The sequence below is a fragment of the Erythrolamprus reginae genome, chromosome 2, assembly GCF_031021105.1.
Source record: "Erythrolamprus reginae isolate rEryReg1 chromosome 2, rEryReg1.hap1, whole genome shotgun sequence".
Classification (NCBI taxonomy): Eukaryota; Metazoa; Chordata; class Lepidosauria; order Squamata; family Dipsadidae; genus Erythrolamprus; species Erythrolamprus reginae.
Genome location: NC_091951.1, coordinates 145,842,508 through 145,858,617, shown reverse-complemented (window position 1 = coordinate 145,858,617; position 16,110 = coordinate 145,842,508). Strand labels below are relative to the sequence as shown.

The window sequence follows — 16,110 nt, the reverse complement described above, 5'->3', positions numbered from 1 at the left end:
ATGAGCCATACCATGCCTGAACATACCGTACATCTTCCTCTCACTTGCCTGCTTCTCATATCTGGGGGCAGCTGGGTCAAGCCACAGGCTCAGATGCAGGGAAGCAGCTTTTGACAAGCTTGTGTCTCCTGAAGCTGCTGCTATTGGAGCCACGACAAGCAAGGAGCAGCATGATGGCTGTATTCCATCCGTCCGTCCATCACCCTGGGGGGGGGATTACTGAACCCCTCAGAGAGGGTCCGCAACTTGGGCGTCCTCCTCGATCCACAGCTAACATTAGAGAACCAGCTTTTAGCTGTGGCGAGGGGGGCATTTGCCCAGGTTGGCCTGGTGCACCAGTTGCAGCCCTATCTGGACCGGGAGTCACTGCTCACAGTCACTCATGCCCTCATCACCTCGAGGTTTGACTACTGTAACGCTCTCTACATGGGGCCACCTTTGAAGAGTGTTCGGAAAGAATGCAGCTGCGAGAGCAATCATGGGCTTCCCCAGGTATGCCCATGTTACACCAACACTCCGCAGTCTGCATTGGTTGCTGATCAGTTTCCGGTCACAATTCAAAGTGTTGGTTATGACTTATAAAGCCCTTCATGGCATCGGACCAGAATATCTCCGGGACTGCCTTCTGCCGCACGAATCCCAGCGACCGGTTAGGTCCCACAGAGTTGGCCTTCTCTGGGTCCCATCAATGAAACAATGTCGTCTGGTGGGGACCAGGGGAAGAGCCTTCTCTGTGGTGGCCCCAACCCTCTGGAATAAACTCCCCCCGGATATTAGAATTGCCCTCACCCTCCTTGCCTTTTGCAAACTCCTTAAAGCCCACCTCTGCCATCAGGCATGGGGAAATTAATTCCCCTGGGCTGTTTTCATTTTATGTATGGTTTGTCTGAGATGTATGCCTGTTTTTTATATTAAGGGGTTTTATTTTTTTTTTAACTATTGGATTTGTACTTTTTTCTTGTTGTGAGCCGCTCCGAGTCTTCGGAAAGGAAGAGCATACAAATCTAATAAATAATAATAATAATAATGTTTAGGCACGGCAAAGGGTGGTAATGGCCCCAGCCCCATTCAACTGTACCAGCAAATAAGCATGGAATTTCCAGCCCATCTGCTCCATATGTGAAGCAAGAGATGTAAAGCAGACTGCTTGGCAGCAGAATGGCATGTGGAGGAGGGGCAGCAGGGGACCTCCTTTCCTCCCTCGCCTATCATCTGTACATGAAGATGAACTGCTGCCTGGATGTGAAGATGCAAAAAAACCTCACCAAAATGTGTGCGCATGTGTGTCCCAGTGAGAGATTTTGCTACCTGCACAGGGGCAGGAAGCAAAATTGCACTCGATCCTGCACTTGTGCACCAGAACCACAGAGCTGCCTGCAATTAGCTGTACCAGCAGGAGTCCATCACTGTTTATACTGCACTTATGAGAATACACTTGGAATACCGCATCCAGTTTTCGTCACTATGACACAAAAAAGAATGTTGAGAACCTAGAAAAAAAGAAGAGTAACAAAGATGATTAGGGGTCAAGAGGCTAAAACACTAAACAACGATTGCAGGAACTAGAATTCTCTTAATCAAATTGACTGTTCTCTTAATCAAATTAAGAGAAAGACTAGGAGTGACAGGATAGCAGTCTTCCAATATTTAGGCAGCTGTCAAAGTAAATAGAGGGTTAATCTATTCTCCAAAGCATCTGTAGGCAGGACAAGAAGTAAGGATGGTAACTTATCAAGGATAAACCTAAACTAGAATTAAGAAATTTCCTGACAGCAAGAACAATTAGTGGAATCTCTTGTCTCCAAATGGGCACTCAATCACTGGAGGCTTTTAAGAAGAGATTAGATATCCATTTGTCTGGGATGGTATTTGGTTTCCTGCTTGAGCAGGGGATTGGACTAGAAGACCTCAAGGTTTCGTTCTAACTGTTATTCTGTTATGGTGTAAGTGGAACATGTTCTACCTACTCTTAAGATATATACAATAGCTAAAAAGCAGCTCATATAAGCCCACATATGTAATTTGATGATATGAAACCTGAGGGGTGGGAAGATAGGACACCATAAATCATTAAAAGTTTCATCTTGGTTAATGGATTCACACAAGCAAATCTTCATTTGATGCAGAGCCATCTAGTGATGAATGTTTATGAATAAGATAAAGGATTTATTATTATTTATTGGATTTGTATGCCGCCCTTCTCCGGAGACTCAGAGACTTATAAAGCATTGAGTTGATAATATGCCTTCATAGGGTAATCTTTCTCTGTTTTGAAGCTGTATTATCAATTCTATAAAGTGGAAAGAGTGATGGTATGAATTTGCTCTTACAGAAGCTCTATATCAACCCATCAAAGATTCTTAGGAAAAGACTAATCCTTTTAAAGGTTTCAGTAGGCTGAGATGATGACTTCTGGGAAACTTCTAGTTCAACTTGAAAGCTACTTCGACTCCATTCTGCCATCATGTATAAACTGCAAATGCTGATATAGCAGAAGAATGTAACACTGAACCCACATGTGCATCTGAGGAGGGGAGGAAGCATGTTGTCATGCTTTCATAGAGCTAAAAGCAACATCTAACATCTCTATACAAATAAGAGAACACCAGCAAATTGTAGTAGTCCACTGCTGACACATGCTTTAGATTCACCTATCTTGAGTAGCCTTGAGTAGTACCTTGGTTCTCCACCCTAATTACCACCACCATTACTTGTCTGAAATTAGACTGAGAGTTGCAGACAGCCCAAGTTGCTCCTGCTGATCTATACCATAAAATATAGAACTGAAATAAATGCTTGTGCTCTGAACATAGCAGACATTCCATGGGGGAAGTCAGCCTCTTAGCTCCTTCTTTATTGTCATTGCTATTCCTTTGGAAACCAATATAGGCAGCCTAGATCCTATGCAATACCATTGACCACTTCATTGGCTTACATCAGGGCTGTCAAATGCCCAGCCCATGGGCCGGATGTGTCACGTACTGAAGCACAACAGACTGGTGAAGACCAGAAAAGATGAAATGCAGCATAATAATTTATACTATTTTTGACCACAAGTTTACAGAGATATCTAAGTAAGGCAAGCAAGTCACTGAGTTTGGTAAGGACACAAAATATGTCTTAGTATTTGCCAGACCTTTTAGCAATTTTACTTTAGAGAACTCCAAATGAGAAACTTCAAAGTAAATGAACAATAACAATGGGATTAGCCGCCAGATGCTTCTACTGGCAAATTCCTCAGCTGTGAGATAATTTGCTCAAAATTAAAGTACATCTTAAATGCTCCTCAAATTGGTTCTATCAGAACTGCATTAGAGAAACTAAGATGCTTCCAGATGGAGGATTGTATTATTTAACTTTCAGCATTAGCTTTATCATTAGCTCAAGTTTTCCTCTAAAGAAGCTAGGTATGTTCAGAAAGTACAAGAGGGCTACAAAAGAAAAGGCATAACATCAAAAATTATCACTAAAGCCACATGAAGGATCCCTACTAATCTTAAATATAACTCTTGAGACTTTAATAATGCCTGCAGCTTACTCTTGCTATACAATGTATACAATGAAGATATGAACATATTCCAAACTTCATAGGAGAAACCAACATATGAATTCAGAATTTGTTCTAAAGAAATGAAGTTGGGCTGCAGATGTGATTGATTGCTTGATTATGTGACATCAAGTCATTTCTTACTCCCTAATCTGTCCTTTCAAGTCTCCTAGCTGTGCTTCCATCACCATTGTAACTGATTACATGTTAACTAATTTTTTATATGGTGTTCTGTCTGGCTGGATCAATTATCAGAAATAAAGACGCACACATGCTGTTTCCAAAGTCTCAATAAGCAAGGTCTATTGGTAAAACAATTTTATATAATAAAATAATGAATGCAAGGAAGTTCATGCTGGCCACAGTTATATAATTTGCAAGAGATAAGACAGTCTGGGATGTATGCCAGCTAGAGTCATAAATCTCCGCTACTGAGATGCCTCTGATAGTTTAACCACATTCACAGACAGGCTGCAGCAACTCATACAAAAAGACGGAAACAAAGTCCATGGGAGCAGAAGAAGTCTGTCAGATCTCAGGCACCCTCTTCCATGATGGGGAACATTGCTTGCTATACCTCCTTCCCCATCAGTCTGTCTTTAAATACTCCCGAGGTGTGGCCAAATGTCCCATAGATATAATCAACTCCAAGATCTCCTTCTAGAGTGATATTCATGTCTTGATCCCATCCTCCTTATTCTTGCATCTAACAGAGGGGGCTGATCATCAAAGTCCCCATCGTCATCTGACTCAGACAATACCCTAATTGGGGGTTCTACAGTCTCTGGTGGTTCCTCAGTCCCTAACTCTTCCTCACTCTCACTCTCGGATTCAGATGGCAAGAACTCCTCCTCCGTCTCCTGGTCCTCGAAATCCATGACCAGCTGAGCTGGACGTGGACCACTCACAACATATGGTAATGTTTTATTTCATTTAGTTATACCCAGTGAAGGGCTACCAAATTTTTTACTACCACACTATGGGCCTGGCTTACGCAGGATGCCTTGCATTTTCTTTTAACATCTTTCAATGCAAATTGGGTGCTCTGGGTTGGAGCTCCATTTTTGCTACCCCACTGCATTTCCCCCCATCCGGGCAGTAGCCCACCCCTGGTTATACCACTGCTTCAACCATAACAACTCTTTGTGGCTTATCGTCAAAATTTTGAGTTGTTGGAAAACCACTAAAAGCTGGTCAGGGAATATTGACTAAAATATAAATACTTCTTTTGAGATGTATATCCCTGAAAAATACACTTAACCATGTATTTAAGTTACATCCTGTGAAATAGATGTGCCCAAATTGGAAAAAGGAGCTTTTATTTGATTTTGAACAAGTTCCTGAGTGCCTGAGTCATGTCAGACACATGTCTGTTTATGTAGGGCATTCTCAATGAAGAACAAAGCTGCTCTGTTGGATGATTTCACGTGAAGTACTATAAAAATTGAAAGATGAAAACATCTCTCTCTGTGTTATGGAAAATTGGATACTGCAGTTGGAAACTATCTCACTGTTGTTTATTTGTTTGTTTGTTTGTTTGTTTGTTTGTTTCTTCATATTCTATGGCCACCCATCTCATTGAATGATTCTGTACAGCAAACAATTCAGAAAATATATTATTACTTGTTATAATGTCACTCATAAAAAACAGACCTAAGAAACAGACACTGCATGGACCTAAAACTACTTTTATTAGAACAGAATCTTGGAAGCCTGAATGTGCTTTCTTTCCTTCCTTTCTTATCCTTGTGTGAAAAGGAAGGGGAGGCTGTATGAGGCATTTTCATTAAGCATTTTCTTTGTCTGAACTTATGCTTCATTTGTTACCTTGGCCATTGACCTTGCCTTTGTCCTTCAAGACTGTCCTCTTTATTATACCCTTCAAGAGTCTTGTGAAGGAAAGTATTGGACAAATAGAGGCATTGCATCTGGTTGTGGTTTATAGATACTGTACTCCCTTTCCCATTCTGAGGAGCAATATGCAGAAATCTCTTTGGGGTTACAACTGTTTTCTTGTGGAATCCTATTTCTCAGTTACTGTATATTAATCACAACAGGCCAAGCTGTTTGGCTGGCAGAAAGGGAAAAGAATCTTTTAGGCAATGACTATCATTTCATTTCCTTTTACTGAAAGAAATCTGTATGCCCTCCATCTTTGAAAATGTATCTTTCATGCAATGTTTCATTTAATGGTTTCTCATATTTTCTTTACATTAGTTTTAAGTATTAAGTACTTAAAATAATGAGATTATTTTAATCTCACAATTAAAATGTTTCTGTGGTTTTTTAAACGTTGGTTGGTATTTGGGGTATTATTTTCTTTTCATTAAGATATCATTTTAATTTAATTAAACATTCTTTTTTATAATTTTAAGGCAAGGTTTAGATGATGTTTCTATGAAAGATAGTATAAAAATAATAACAGCAAATTTATGGATACACATCTAGAGATGCCATTTAAGAGAGCAACACTATGAGAGTCAAGTGACCACTGTCATGTGCATTGATGTCCTACTACTGAAAGTATATCATAATTTGATGATCAACCAAAGATACTTGGCTAAATTAGTCTTTATTCCAATTCAGCTGGATTCATAATTTATCTGAAAATAATTATTTATAAATTAAGTCATATCAGAGCAGTCAAACTGGTATCTTCTCTGTATTTTTAACGTCAACTTACATCAACCCTAGCATAGTACATGGCAAGCGATTCCATGCCATGATAAATGTTTATCATGTTCAAATAGTGTTATCTCTCTAAGGAAAAGCTTCAGATTTCATATGGGAGAGCAAAACCCACAATAAGAGCATATCCTTTTTATGTATGCAAACATTTCTATCATCTTTATTTTCTAGACACCAAAGACAGAACGCAATAATTACAAATCCGAGTGAGTAAGAGATTCACATTTTGTGCATTTCTTCAGTCACCCTGAAGTAGACAAGTTTATTCTTCCCCTGGTGTCTGTTTTCCAACGTCTCGAGACTTTACTCTCAATTTGTTCACTTGCGATTCTGCAATATCAGCCCTTTCTTCAGCTTCTTCCAGCTCATGCTGAATTTTGCGGAATTTGCTGAGGTTAAGATTGGATTGCTCCTCCTTAGGATGAAAAGAGGTATGGTTAAAAAATAAGCCAACTTATGAGATATATATATACATCATGCAAAAAGATAATAGCTTTTTTCTATCATCTTTTTCATTTTTCAATTATTTCATTTTGTGTTGTGAAAATGAAATAATTGAGTTTCCACTGTGCAATTTTAGCTAAATGAAAAGTTCAGTTTGCCTTTCACAATTTGGGAACATTTAGTATAAAAATGTTTGCTGAATCAACTGAATCTCATCTCTGTTTAATTCTATAAAGCATTTGTCTACTTTACAAAGCTTTTAAGGTATATTAAGATATAAGAGCCTCGGTGGCTTAGTGGTTAGAGTGCAGTACTGCAAGCTACTTCTGCTGATCAGCAGCTGCCAGCAGTTTGGCAGATCGAATCTCAGTAGGCTCAAGGTTGACTCAGCCTTCCATCCTTCCAAGGTCGGTAAAATGAGGACCCAGATTGTTTGGGGGCGATATGCTTACTCTCTGTAGAGAGGGCTGTAAAGCACTGTGAAGCGGTATATAAGTCTAAATGTTATTGCTATATTCTATGCAGGTGGGGGTGAAATTAAATGCTGTACATTATCATCTAGGCAATTAATCTTGATTAGAATTCATTTAGCAGATTTATATAGCTGCCCATCTTACAAAATGTGCTGAGCAGCATGCAAACATAATGTTTATTTAGTGACATTTTCAAATATCAGTTAAAAAAAAGAAAACATAAAATTCAAGATTGCAGGAGACCAATGGTCCCTTGATGTCATAGAACCACTTTGCTGGTTCATCATGAGATCCCAAAGGCTTCTGGAAAAGCTCCTTTTTCAGAACTTCTTAAAGGCTAACAGGGATGGGGCTAACCTCACTTCATAATACAGTGATACCTTGTCTTACAAATTTAATTGGTTCCAGGCCGAGGTTCTTAAGGTGAAAAGTTTGTAAGACAAAACAATGTTTCCCATAGGAATCAATGGAAAAGCGATGAATGCGTGCAGGCCCAAAATTCACCCCTTTTGCCAGCCGAAGCGCCCGTTTTTGCGCTGCTGGGATTCCCCCAAGGCTCCCCTCCATGGGAAACCCCACCTCCGGACTTCCATTGCCAGCAAAGTGCTCATTTTTGCAATGCTGGGATTCCCCTGCAGCATCACAAAAACATGGAAGTCTGGAGGTGGTGTTTCCCATTGAGGGGAGCCTCAGGGGAATCCCAGCAGCGCAAAAACGGGTGCTTCGCCGGCAACAGAAGTCTGGAGGCAGGGCATCCCAGCGGCGGTGGTGGGTTTGTAAGGTGAAAATAGTTTGTAAGAAGAGGCAAAAAAATCTTAAACCCTGGGTTTGTATCTCGAAAAGTTTATATGACGAGGCGTTTGTAAGACGAGGTATCACTGTACAATTAGGTTCCTGAGGGCAGGGGGCACAGTTGAAAAGGCACACTGACTGGGTCCTGATTGTCTGTTGTCACACTGGAGCTGAGGGATTGGGAGTGGAGATTAGAAATAGGTGGAGTTTTGTAGCCAAAATAAATACTTTCTTTTGGGAATCAAGGACATTCTCACACCTGGACCTGGAGAAGGAGTGAGGTCACCTGGCAACTAGACATGGTCTTGATTGGACTATGTGACTGATTGTTTGGGGTTGAGAGGAAACATTCTCTTTTAATTAAGTGAAAATTGCAGGAACTATCAAAGTCAGTTTTCACCAGATCTGTTTCAATATATCTCCAATAATAATATATCTATTCTTTGAGGAATTCATCTGCCTTGGAATTTAGCTTACTATTGCGTTATTACTTGGAACCCTTACACTTAACTCACTTGGATATCACTCTGTCATATTTGGATTTAGGCCTAACAGTCTCTCAATTACCAGGTCCCATACCAAGTAGGGTTTTATAAGTAGAACAAGCATCTTGAATTGTACCTGGAAGCAGACTGACAGACAATGTAGCTTGGGGAACAGAGATGTAATGTACACCATCCTAGGGATGCACATAGCTGTCTGTTCAGCTACATTTTGCCTAATTGAAGCTTATGGGATGATTTTCAAGCACAGCTCCATGTTGAGCGCATTACAATAATCTATTCTAGAGATGACCAGGGCATGGGTAACTGCAAGAATAGAACCAAATGATCCAGGAAAGGGTGCAATTTATATACAACACAAAGCTGTGAAAAGGACTTCCAGGCCACAATTGCCACCTTTTACTTCAGCAGGAGTTGTGAGCCTAGAAAGACTCCAAGATTATGTACTGGGTCCACCTGGGGCAGTCACACTCCATCCAGTACAAAAAATGATAAAATCCCATATCCAGAGGCCCAAACACCCAAAGCCACTCAAATTCATTTGAAATATAATTATTGCTCCATTGCAAATGCATTACTTACAGCTTCTTCATATTGTCTCTTGTATGCTTTCACTTTCATTTGCAGCTTGTCCACCAGATCTTGGAGCCTCAGAACATTTTTCCTGTCTTCCTCAGACTAAACAAAGTTATGAAAATAAATGAGTTTCTATCATTTTAATCCTTTTAAATGATTTTCCGTGTTTGTGTGTATGTATGTGTGTGTAGATAGCTAGATAGAAAGAAAGATAGATATGTAGGTATGTGGATAGGTGGGTAGGTAGGTAGGTAGTTAGGTGGATGGATGAGTGGGTGGGTGGGTGGGTGGGTGGATGGGTGGATAGATAGATAGATAGATAGATAGATAGATAGATAGATAGATAGATAGATAGATAGATAGATAGGCAGAGAGAGTGAGACAGAGTAGATAGATAGGTATAGAGATAGATAGAGTTAGATAGATAGATAGATAGATAGATAGATAGATAGATAGATAGATAGATAGATAGGCAGAGAGCGTGAGAGAGAGTAGATAGGTATAAAAATATATAGATATAGAAGATATAGATACAGATACAGTTATATAAATATATATATTTATATATAAATTTATATAAATTCTATAAATTTATATATTCACATATATGAGGTGGGTTTCTCCCTGTTTGCACCGGTTCTCTGGTGACGTCATGGAGCCGGTTCTGTCGGTGTCAGTCCATGAATGGTGCCATCTTTTGGGAGGGAGGATTTAAAAAAAAAAATATTTTGCTGATTTTTTCTTCTGCACATGTGCAGAAGCTGGGTTTTCAGGCACTGTGCATGCACCACCATTTTGTTTTTGGCTTAAAAAAAAATAATCCAAATTTTCTGCATTGTGCAATCACCCAGCATGGGAGGAAGAAAACCAACAGCAAGGTAAGTTAGAACCAAACCTGGGAACACTCAAATAACACACCCTAGATCTGAATGAATGTAATATTCTCATTGAATCCTTTGTTCTGTAAAAAGTTGAATGTGCACAACAGCATGTGAAATTGATTGTCAATCAGTGTTTCTTCCTAAGTGGACAGTTTGATTTCACAGAAGTTTGATTTACTCGGAGTTATATTGTGTTCTTTAAGTGTTCACTTTATTTTTTTGAGCAGTATATATTCTCCTAGAGAGTGAGTTGGTGTCATGGTTAAGGTACCCAGTTAGAAATTGGGAAACCAGGAGCTCTAGTCCTTTCTTAGGTATGAAGCCAGCTAGGTGACCTTGGACGAGTTACTATTTCACTACCCTAGGAAAAAAACAATAGCAAACAATTTCTGCAAATGTTGCCAAGATAAGTGTAAGGACTCGTCTGGCAGTAGCCAGCAGTCAACAATGATTTAAAGTATCTCCCACCCACCCCCACAAAAAAGAGATGATAATTAAAACAACATTAACAATCAGGTAGACATCAATATGATGGACAAGGAGTTACTATTTAGCATCTTTACGAATCTCAACATATGGCCACAATTGAGTCCAAAATTTTTGTTGCTAAATGAGACATTTCTTAAGTGAATTTTGCAATCTTTCCTGTCACAGTTAAGTAAATCTGGGAGAAGGGTGGCATATAAGTCCAATCAATCAATCAATCAATCAATCAATCAATCATCATTGCAATTTCTAAGTTAATAAAAAAGTTATTAAATGATTCTGACTTTCCCATTGACTTTCTTTGTCAGAAGATGATCACATGACCCTGGAACAGTGCCACAGTCATAAATATTAGTCAGTTGTCAAGAGTCTAAATTTTGATCACATGATCATGTAACGGTCATAAGTGCAATAGGCATGAATGAAAAACGGTTATAAATCACTTTTTTCAGTGCCGTTGTAGATTCGAACTATCACTAAATGCACTGTTTTAGGTCAAGAACTACCAATATTATACTGTAAATGGAGATAGGAAGAGGTAAAGAGGCAAATTAAGTCTTATATATGTCAAAATATTCAGAGATGTCAAAATTTTCAGCTAAAATTATGTTCACGTTTTGGAAAGGTAAGATCACAAATAAACAGATGCAAATATAACTCCTGAAAAAAGAAGATAGTTGTCTTTTCCCAATATTCTTTGGATGATAAATAATTTTTGATCAATAAAAATGGTTTGTTTGGTTGATAAATAATTTCACTCCATGCTTATCACACTTACCTGGTAAGTTAGTTCCTTCACTCGTCTCTCATATTTGCGTACACCCTTAATTGCCTCAACACCACGTTTCTGCTCATTTTCAACTTCAGCTTCAAGTTCACGTACCTAAGAGAAAATAGATTGAAAATTAGTCATCATCTATGCCCTATTACATACAACCTTATATACAAGTGTCTGTAAACATATACAGAGATGGATACATACTCTTTGTTCTAATTTCTGAAGCTGCTTCTTGCCTCCTCTCATTGCCAATTGTTCTGCCTCATCAAGACGATGCTGTAGATCTTTTACAGTCTGTTCTAGATTCTTCTTCATTCTCTCTAGATGGGCACTGGTGTCTTGTTCTTTCTTAAGTTCTTCTGCCATCATGGCTGCCTGTTAGTGAAGATACTATGTTCAGGAAATTACCCTGCTATAGGCATACATACAGGGGTGGGCTACTGCCCAGACGGGGAGGAATGCAGTGGGGTAGTGAAAATGGAGCTCCACCCCAGAGCACCCAATTTGCACTGATAGATGTTGAAAGAAAATGCAGGGCGTCCTGCATAAGTCACACCCACAGTGTGGTAGTAAACGTTTTGGTAGCCCTTCACTGCATATATCGGATTAGATTTCCAAAGAAAGGCATCAATCAACTCACATCAGTAATGGATTTTTTGGCTTTCTCTTCAGCATTGCGAGCTTCTTGAATTGTGTCATCCATTTCACCCTGGATTTGGGTAATGTCTGTTTCCAGTTTCTTCTTGGTGTTGATCAGGCTGGTGTTCTGTTTAGGCAAAAAATACTGTTAGTTCCTAGTAAACATGAATATTTTTCCTTTACAATAAAAAAAATGCTTACATAGATATGTCATTCTCGACTATTGGTTTCAGGAAGATACAAATAATTAGATTCTTACTTGTGTGTGGAGAAGCTGCACACGCTCACTGGCATCCAGAAGCTCCTGTTCAGCCACTTTTCTGGCCCTCTCTGTCTGTTCCAGAGCTGCCCGGAGCTCCTCAATCTCCGCCTGCATGAGGTTTGCTCTGCGCTCAACCATGGATACTTGTTCCTTCAAATCTTCTTGGCCTCTCAAAGAATCATCCAAATGCAGTTGTGTGTCCTATGAAATAAAACATTTTAAGGTATAACTATTGAAAACTTAGCAATTGTAGTGATTCCCTAATGCTTTCTTGAATCTGTCTAGAACATGCCTTCAGCAATCCTTGTGTGTTCCTGAGGTTCTTTAGTGCTTCAGCACCTTGACGGTTGGCATGGCTCAGTTGGATCTCCATCTCATTCAGATCTCCCTCCATCTTCTTCTTCAGCCGCAGGGCATCATTCCTGCTCCTAATCTCAGCGTCCAATGTGCTCTGCATGGACTCTACCACCCTGATGTGATTCCTCTTCATTTGATCAATTTCTTCATCCTTCTCTGCAATTCTTCTGTCAATGTCAGATTTCACCTGGTTGAGCTCCATTTGGACACGCAGGAGTTTGCCTTCTTCATGTTCCAGAGAAGCCTTAAGAAAATAAAATATATCAATTTTTATTGAAGAGTCATCTAAATAACAGCATTGTCCATACTTGCCTAACTGGTTTTCTAAAATATATTTTAAAGCATAGGTCATGGCCACTGGTGGTCCATTACAAAGGTTTAGTAGTAGTCCATGAAGAAACGTTGGGGAGTCTGGGGAGCATCTGGAGTTTGCTGTCCCACCCAGCCTTCTTCAACGGGTGCTGCTGCCCTGCCAAGCTCTGCTCACCACCCCTTCCTGCGGACTTCTTGGGAGATGGCCAGAGCGAGGGGTGAGCGGAACCACCTGGTATACCCATCTGCCAGCTATCCAGGCAGCACCACTATCTCCTTGCCCTGGTAAGGCCTCTGCCAGCCTCAGAGCCTGAGGCTGGTGGAACTTCGTTGGTGCACACCCTGATGCTGCCCAACCCTGCTAGACCAGAAGGCGAGAGGGGCAGTAGCAGCGCCGGGTCACCCTCCCCCCCAGGGCACTTTCTTACTTCTCTTGCAATTAAGAAGTAAGATAATGAAAAGCAGAGGAAGGGAGATAGATACAAGAAAAGAAGGAAGGAAAGGAGAGGAGAGGAAAGAAGGAAAGAAGAGGGAAGGGAAGGGAAGGGAAGAGAAGGAGAGGAAAGAAGGAAATAAAAGGTAAGGTAAGAGAAAAAAGGAAAGGGGAAGGAAAGAAAAGAAAAGGAAGAAGAGGAAAGGAAAAGGGAGAAGGAGGGGAGGAGAGGGAAGGGACTACAGCTACAGCTCTGGAATATGGGACTAACTTTCCCAACAATATGAGCAAGCCACCATTAAATAAGCTTCAATTATTTTGTAATAATTACACTAACTTTAATAATTTTGCTACAATTAAAACAACCTTTAAAGATTTTGTTATGATTAAATAAGCATTTTCAATTTTGTTATATTAAATACGGTAAGTGCATTTCATATTAATAAAATGGAAAATGAAAATGGACATTTTCAAATGTATTTATCTTTTTAATAATCACATTAGTGGTCTGTGGGACTTAAAATTATAAATTAGAGTTGGTGAGATTTAAAATTATGAATTTGGTTGTCCACGGGATTTAAAATTATGTTCTTGGTGGTCACCGAGGTCCAAAAGTTGGGGAATCCTGTTTAGAGTGCTTTAAAATGCATTTTAAAAATTGAGCTTTTGGAGTTTATAATAACACAATTACCTCAGCCTCTTCTAAGGAGGCCTGGAGTTCACATTTCTCCTGTTCAATCTGCTTCTTCACTTTCTCTAGTTCATGGATGGCCTTTCCTCCCTCAGCAACCTGTTCCGTTAGATCAGATATCTCCTCTGTTGAGTTCACAAAAAATAAAGAGCGGAAGGTGGGTACCATTTACGAACAGTTTTAAGCTGAATGTTTGGGGAAAGAATATTTCCTTGGCTCTTCCAAGCTCATCCATTTGTAACTTATCAATTAATAGTGCATGGACAGACAACACATCTACACACATATATATATATCATAATAATAAGGAGAATGCCTATATGGGATTATCTTATTGTGCTTGTTACTTTTTGTTCCACAGATGTTGGTAGGACCATTACATAATCAATTTTTCTTTTGTATCTTCAGTGTCCTAAACAGAAGCTTATAGTAAGAAGCTTATAGTAAGAAGTTTATAGACTTACGCTGAAGGTTCTTGTTTTCACGCTTCAGAGTTTCCAGGTGATCCAATGATTCTTCATATGAATTCTTCATCTTGAAAAGCTCTGTGCTCAGAGACCGAGACTCCTTCTGGGAAGCTTCCAGTTCAGATTGAGCTTCCTCAAATTTCTGTTTCCAGTCTGCCAGAATCTGTAAAGGATCATTGAGTCATCAGTGTCATACAAATTTGATAATAAGAAATAATAACATACAAAATTTAATTGGCTTAAACGTCTTTATTTATTAATTCATTCATTCATTCATTTAATTAATTAATTTCTATGCCGCCCAACTCCTGAAGGACTCTAGGTGGCTTACAACAGGATATAAAATACATTTAAAAACATCATGAAAGATTAAGAAAAAACAGTTAAGAAATCACATACATACATATCATTCAAGGCCATGTAGGGCTTTAAAGGTAATAACCAACACCTGAAATTGAGCCCACAGACCAATAGGGAACTAGTGCAGTTCATGGAGGATTGGTGTAATGTGAGTGTACCTAGGTACACCCACAACTTCTCACAAGGTTGCATTCAGGATCAATTTTAGTCTCCGAATGCTCTTCGGGGTAGTCCCATGTAGAGTGTGTTGCAATAATCCAACCATGAGGTGATAAGGGCATGAGTGACTGTACGGAGAGCAATTGGTGCACTAGATGAACCTGTGCAAAGGTTCCCTTAGCCACAGCTGTTAGATGTTGGTCCAATCTTAGGTGTGGGTCTAGGAGGACACCCAAATTGCAAACCCATTCTCAGGGGGACAATTTCCCCCCAGAGCCAAGAATAGACAGTCAATACAGTCTTTAGGAGGCAAGACCCACTTGGTCTTGTCTGGGTTACGTTTGGGTCTGTTGACACCCATCCAGATGCTCACAACTACCAGGCACTGGAACATCACATACACTGCTTCACTGAACTGATGTGGGGTGGAGATATACAACTGGGTATCATCAGCATATTGCTGATACCTCACCCTAAAATATTGGATGACCACACCCAGTGGTTTCATGTAGATATTTAATAGGAGAGAAGAGAGGACCAAGCCCCGAGGCACCCCACAAACAAGAGATCTATGGGTTGACCTCCTTTCTCCTGCCAACAGCAACTAACTGTGAACAACTAGAAAGATAAGAGGAAAACCATTGCAGCGCAGTGCATCCCAACCCTAGCTGCCTTAGTCGTCCCAGAAGGATATCATGGTCAATGGTATCAAAAGTCCTCAGAGAGGGGCGGCATACAAATCCAATTAATAAATAATAAACAGATAAATAGATAAATAAAAGCCACTGAGAGGTCAAGTAGCACCAAGATAGAGGAATGACCCCCATCTCGGGCTCGCCAAAGATATAACCAATCTGTTAAAACAAGATGATAAAGCATGATATTAAGACAAGATGATAAAATTCACTGCAGCCCTAGGTGGCTTGAGAGGATAGTCTATAGGGAAGTGAATTATCAGAAAAAAGACACCGCCCTGATATGGACAATCGTTAGGACCCCTAATTGTGGTTTGCAGAATACTGAGCTAGTTCCCTCCAAGGTAGGGAGAACAGACGGGCTCATTTGGGGTAAACAAACAGACTCTGCAACAGGCAAACAGTTCTTTTTATGTTTTTTCTTCTTTAATTCTTCCACCAGTCTCCTTTTGGGTTTCCTGGAGTCCGCCAAAATCCCTAAACTGTCCTGAGCTACTCTGAAGTTACTCACAAAGAGGGGTGGGTTGTGGAGATAACACAGGCAGGGCCGCCGATAGACCGGTACTA

The 16,110-nt window shown here is 40.0% G+C and overlaps 1 protein-coding gene across 1 annotated transcript in view; it reads right to left on the bottom strand.

Annotated features, from left to right (window-relative positions):
* Positions 1-6,365: 6,365 nt before the first annotated feature.
* LOC139161092 (myosin-1B-like) overlaps positions 6,366-16,110 on the bottom strand; it is a 31,530-nt gene continuing 21,785 nt past the window's right edge. The window contains exons 30-38 of the mRNA XM_070739787.1: positions 14,327-14,492; positions 13,863-13,987; positions 12,362-12,670; positions 12,067-12,270; positions 11,809-11,934; positions 11,373-11,543; positions 11,169-11,273; positions 9,030-9,125; positions 6,366-6,650 (exon numbers count right to left, since the gene is read on the bottom strand). Of these exons, the coding sequence (XP_070595888.1) occupies positions 6,498-6,650; positions 9,030-9,125; positions 11,169-11,273; positions 11,373-11,543; positions 11,809-11,934; positions 12,067-12,270; positions 12,362-12,670; positions 13,863-13,987; positions 14,327-14,492 (1,455 nt within the window). The 3' untranslated portion in view covers positions 6,366-6,497. The remainder of the gene's footprint in view (positions 6,651-9,029; positions 9,126-11,168; positions 11,274-11,372; positions 11,544-11,808; positions 11,935-12,066; positions 12,271-12,361; positions 12,671-13,862; positions 13,988-14,326; positions 14,493-16,110) is intronic.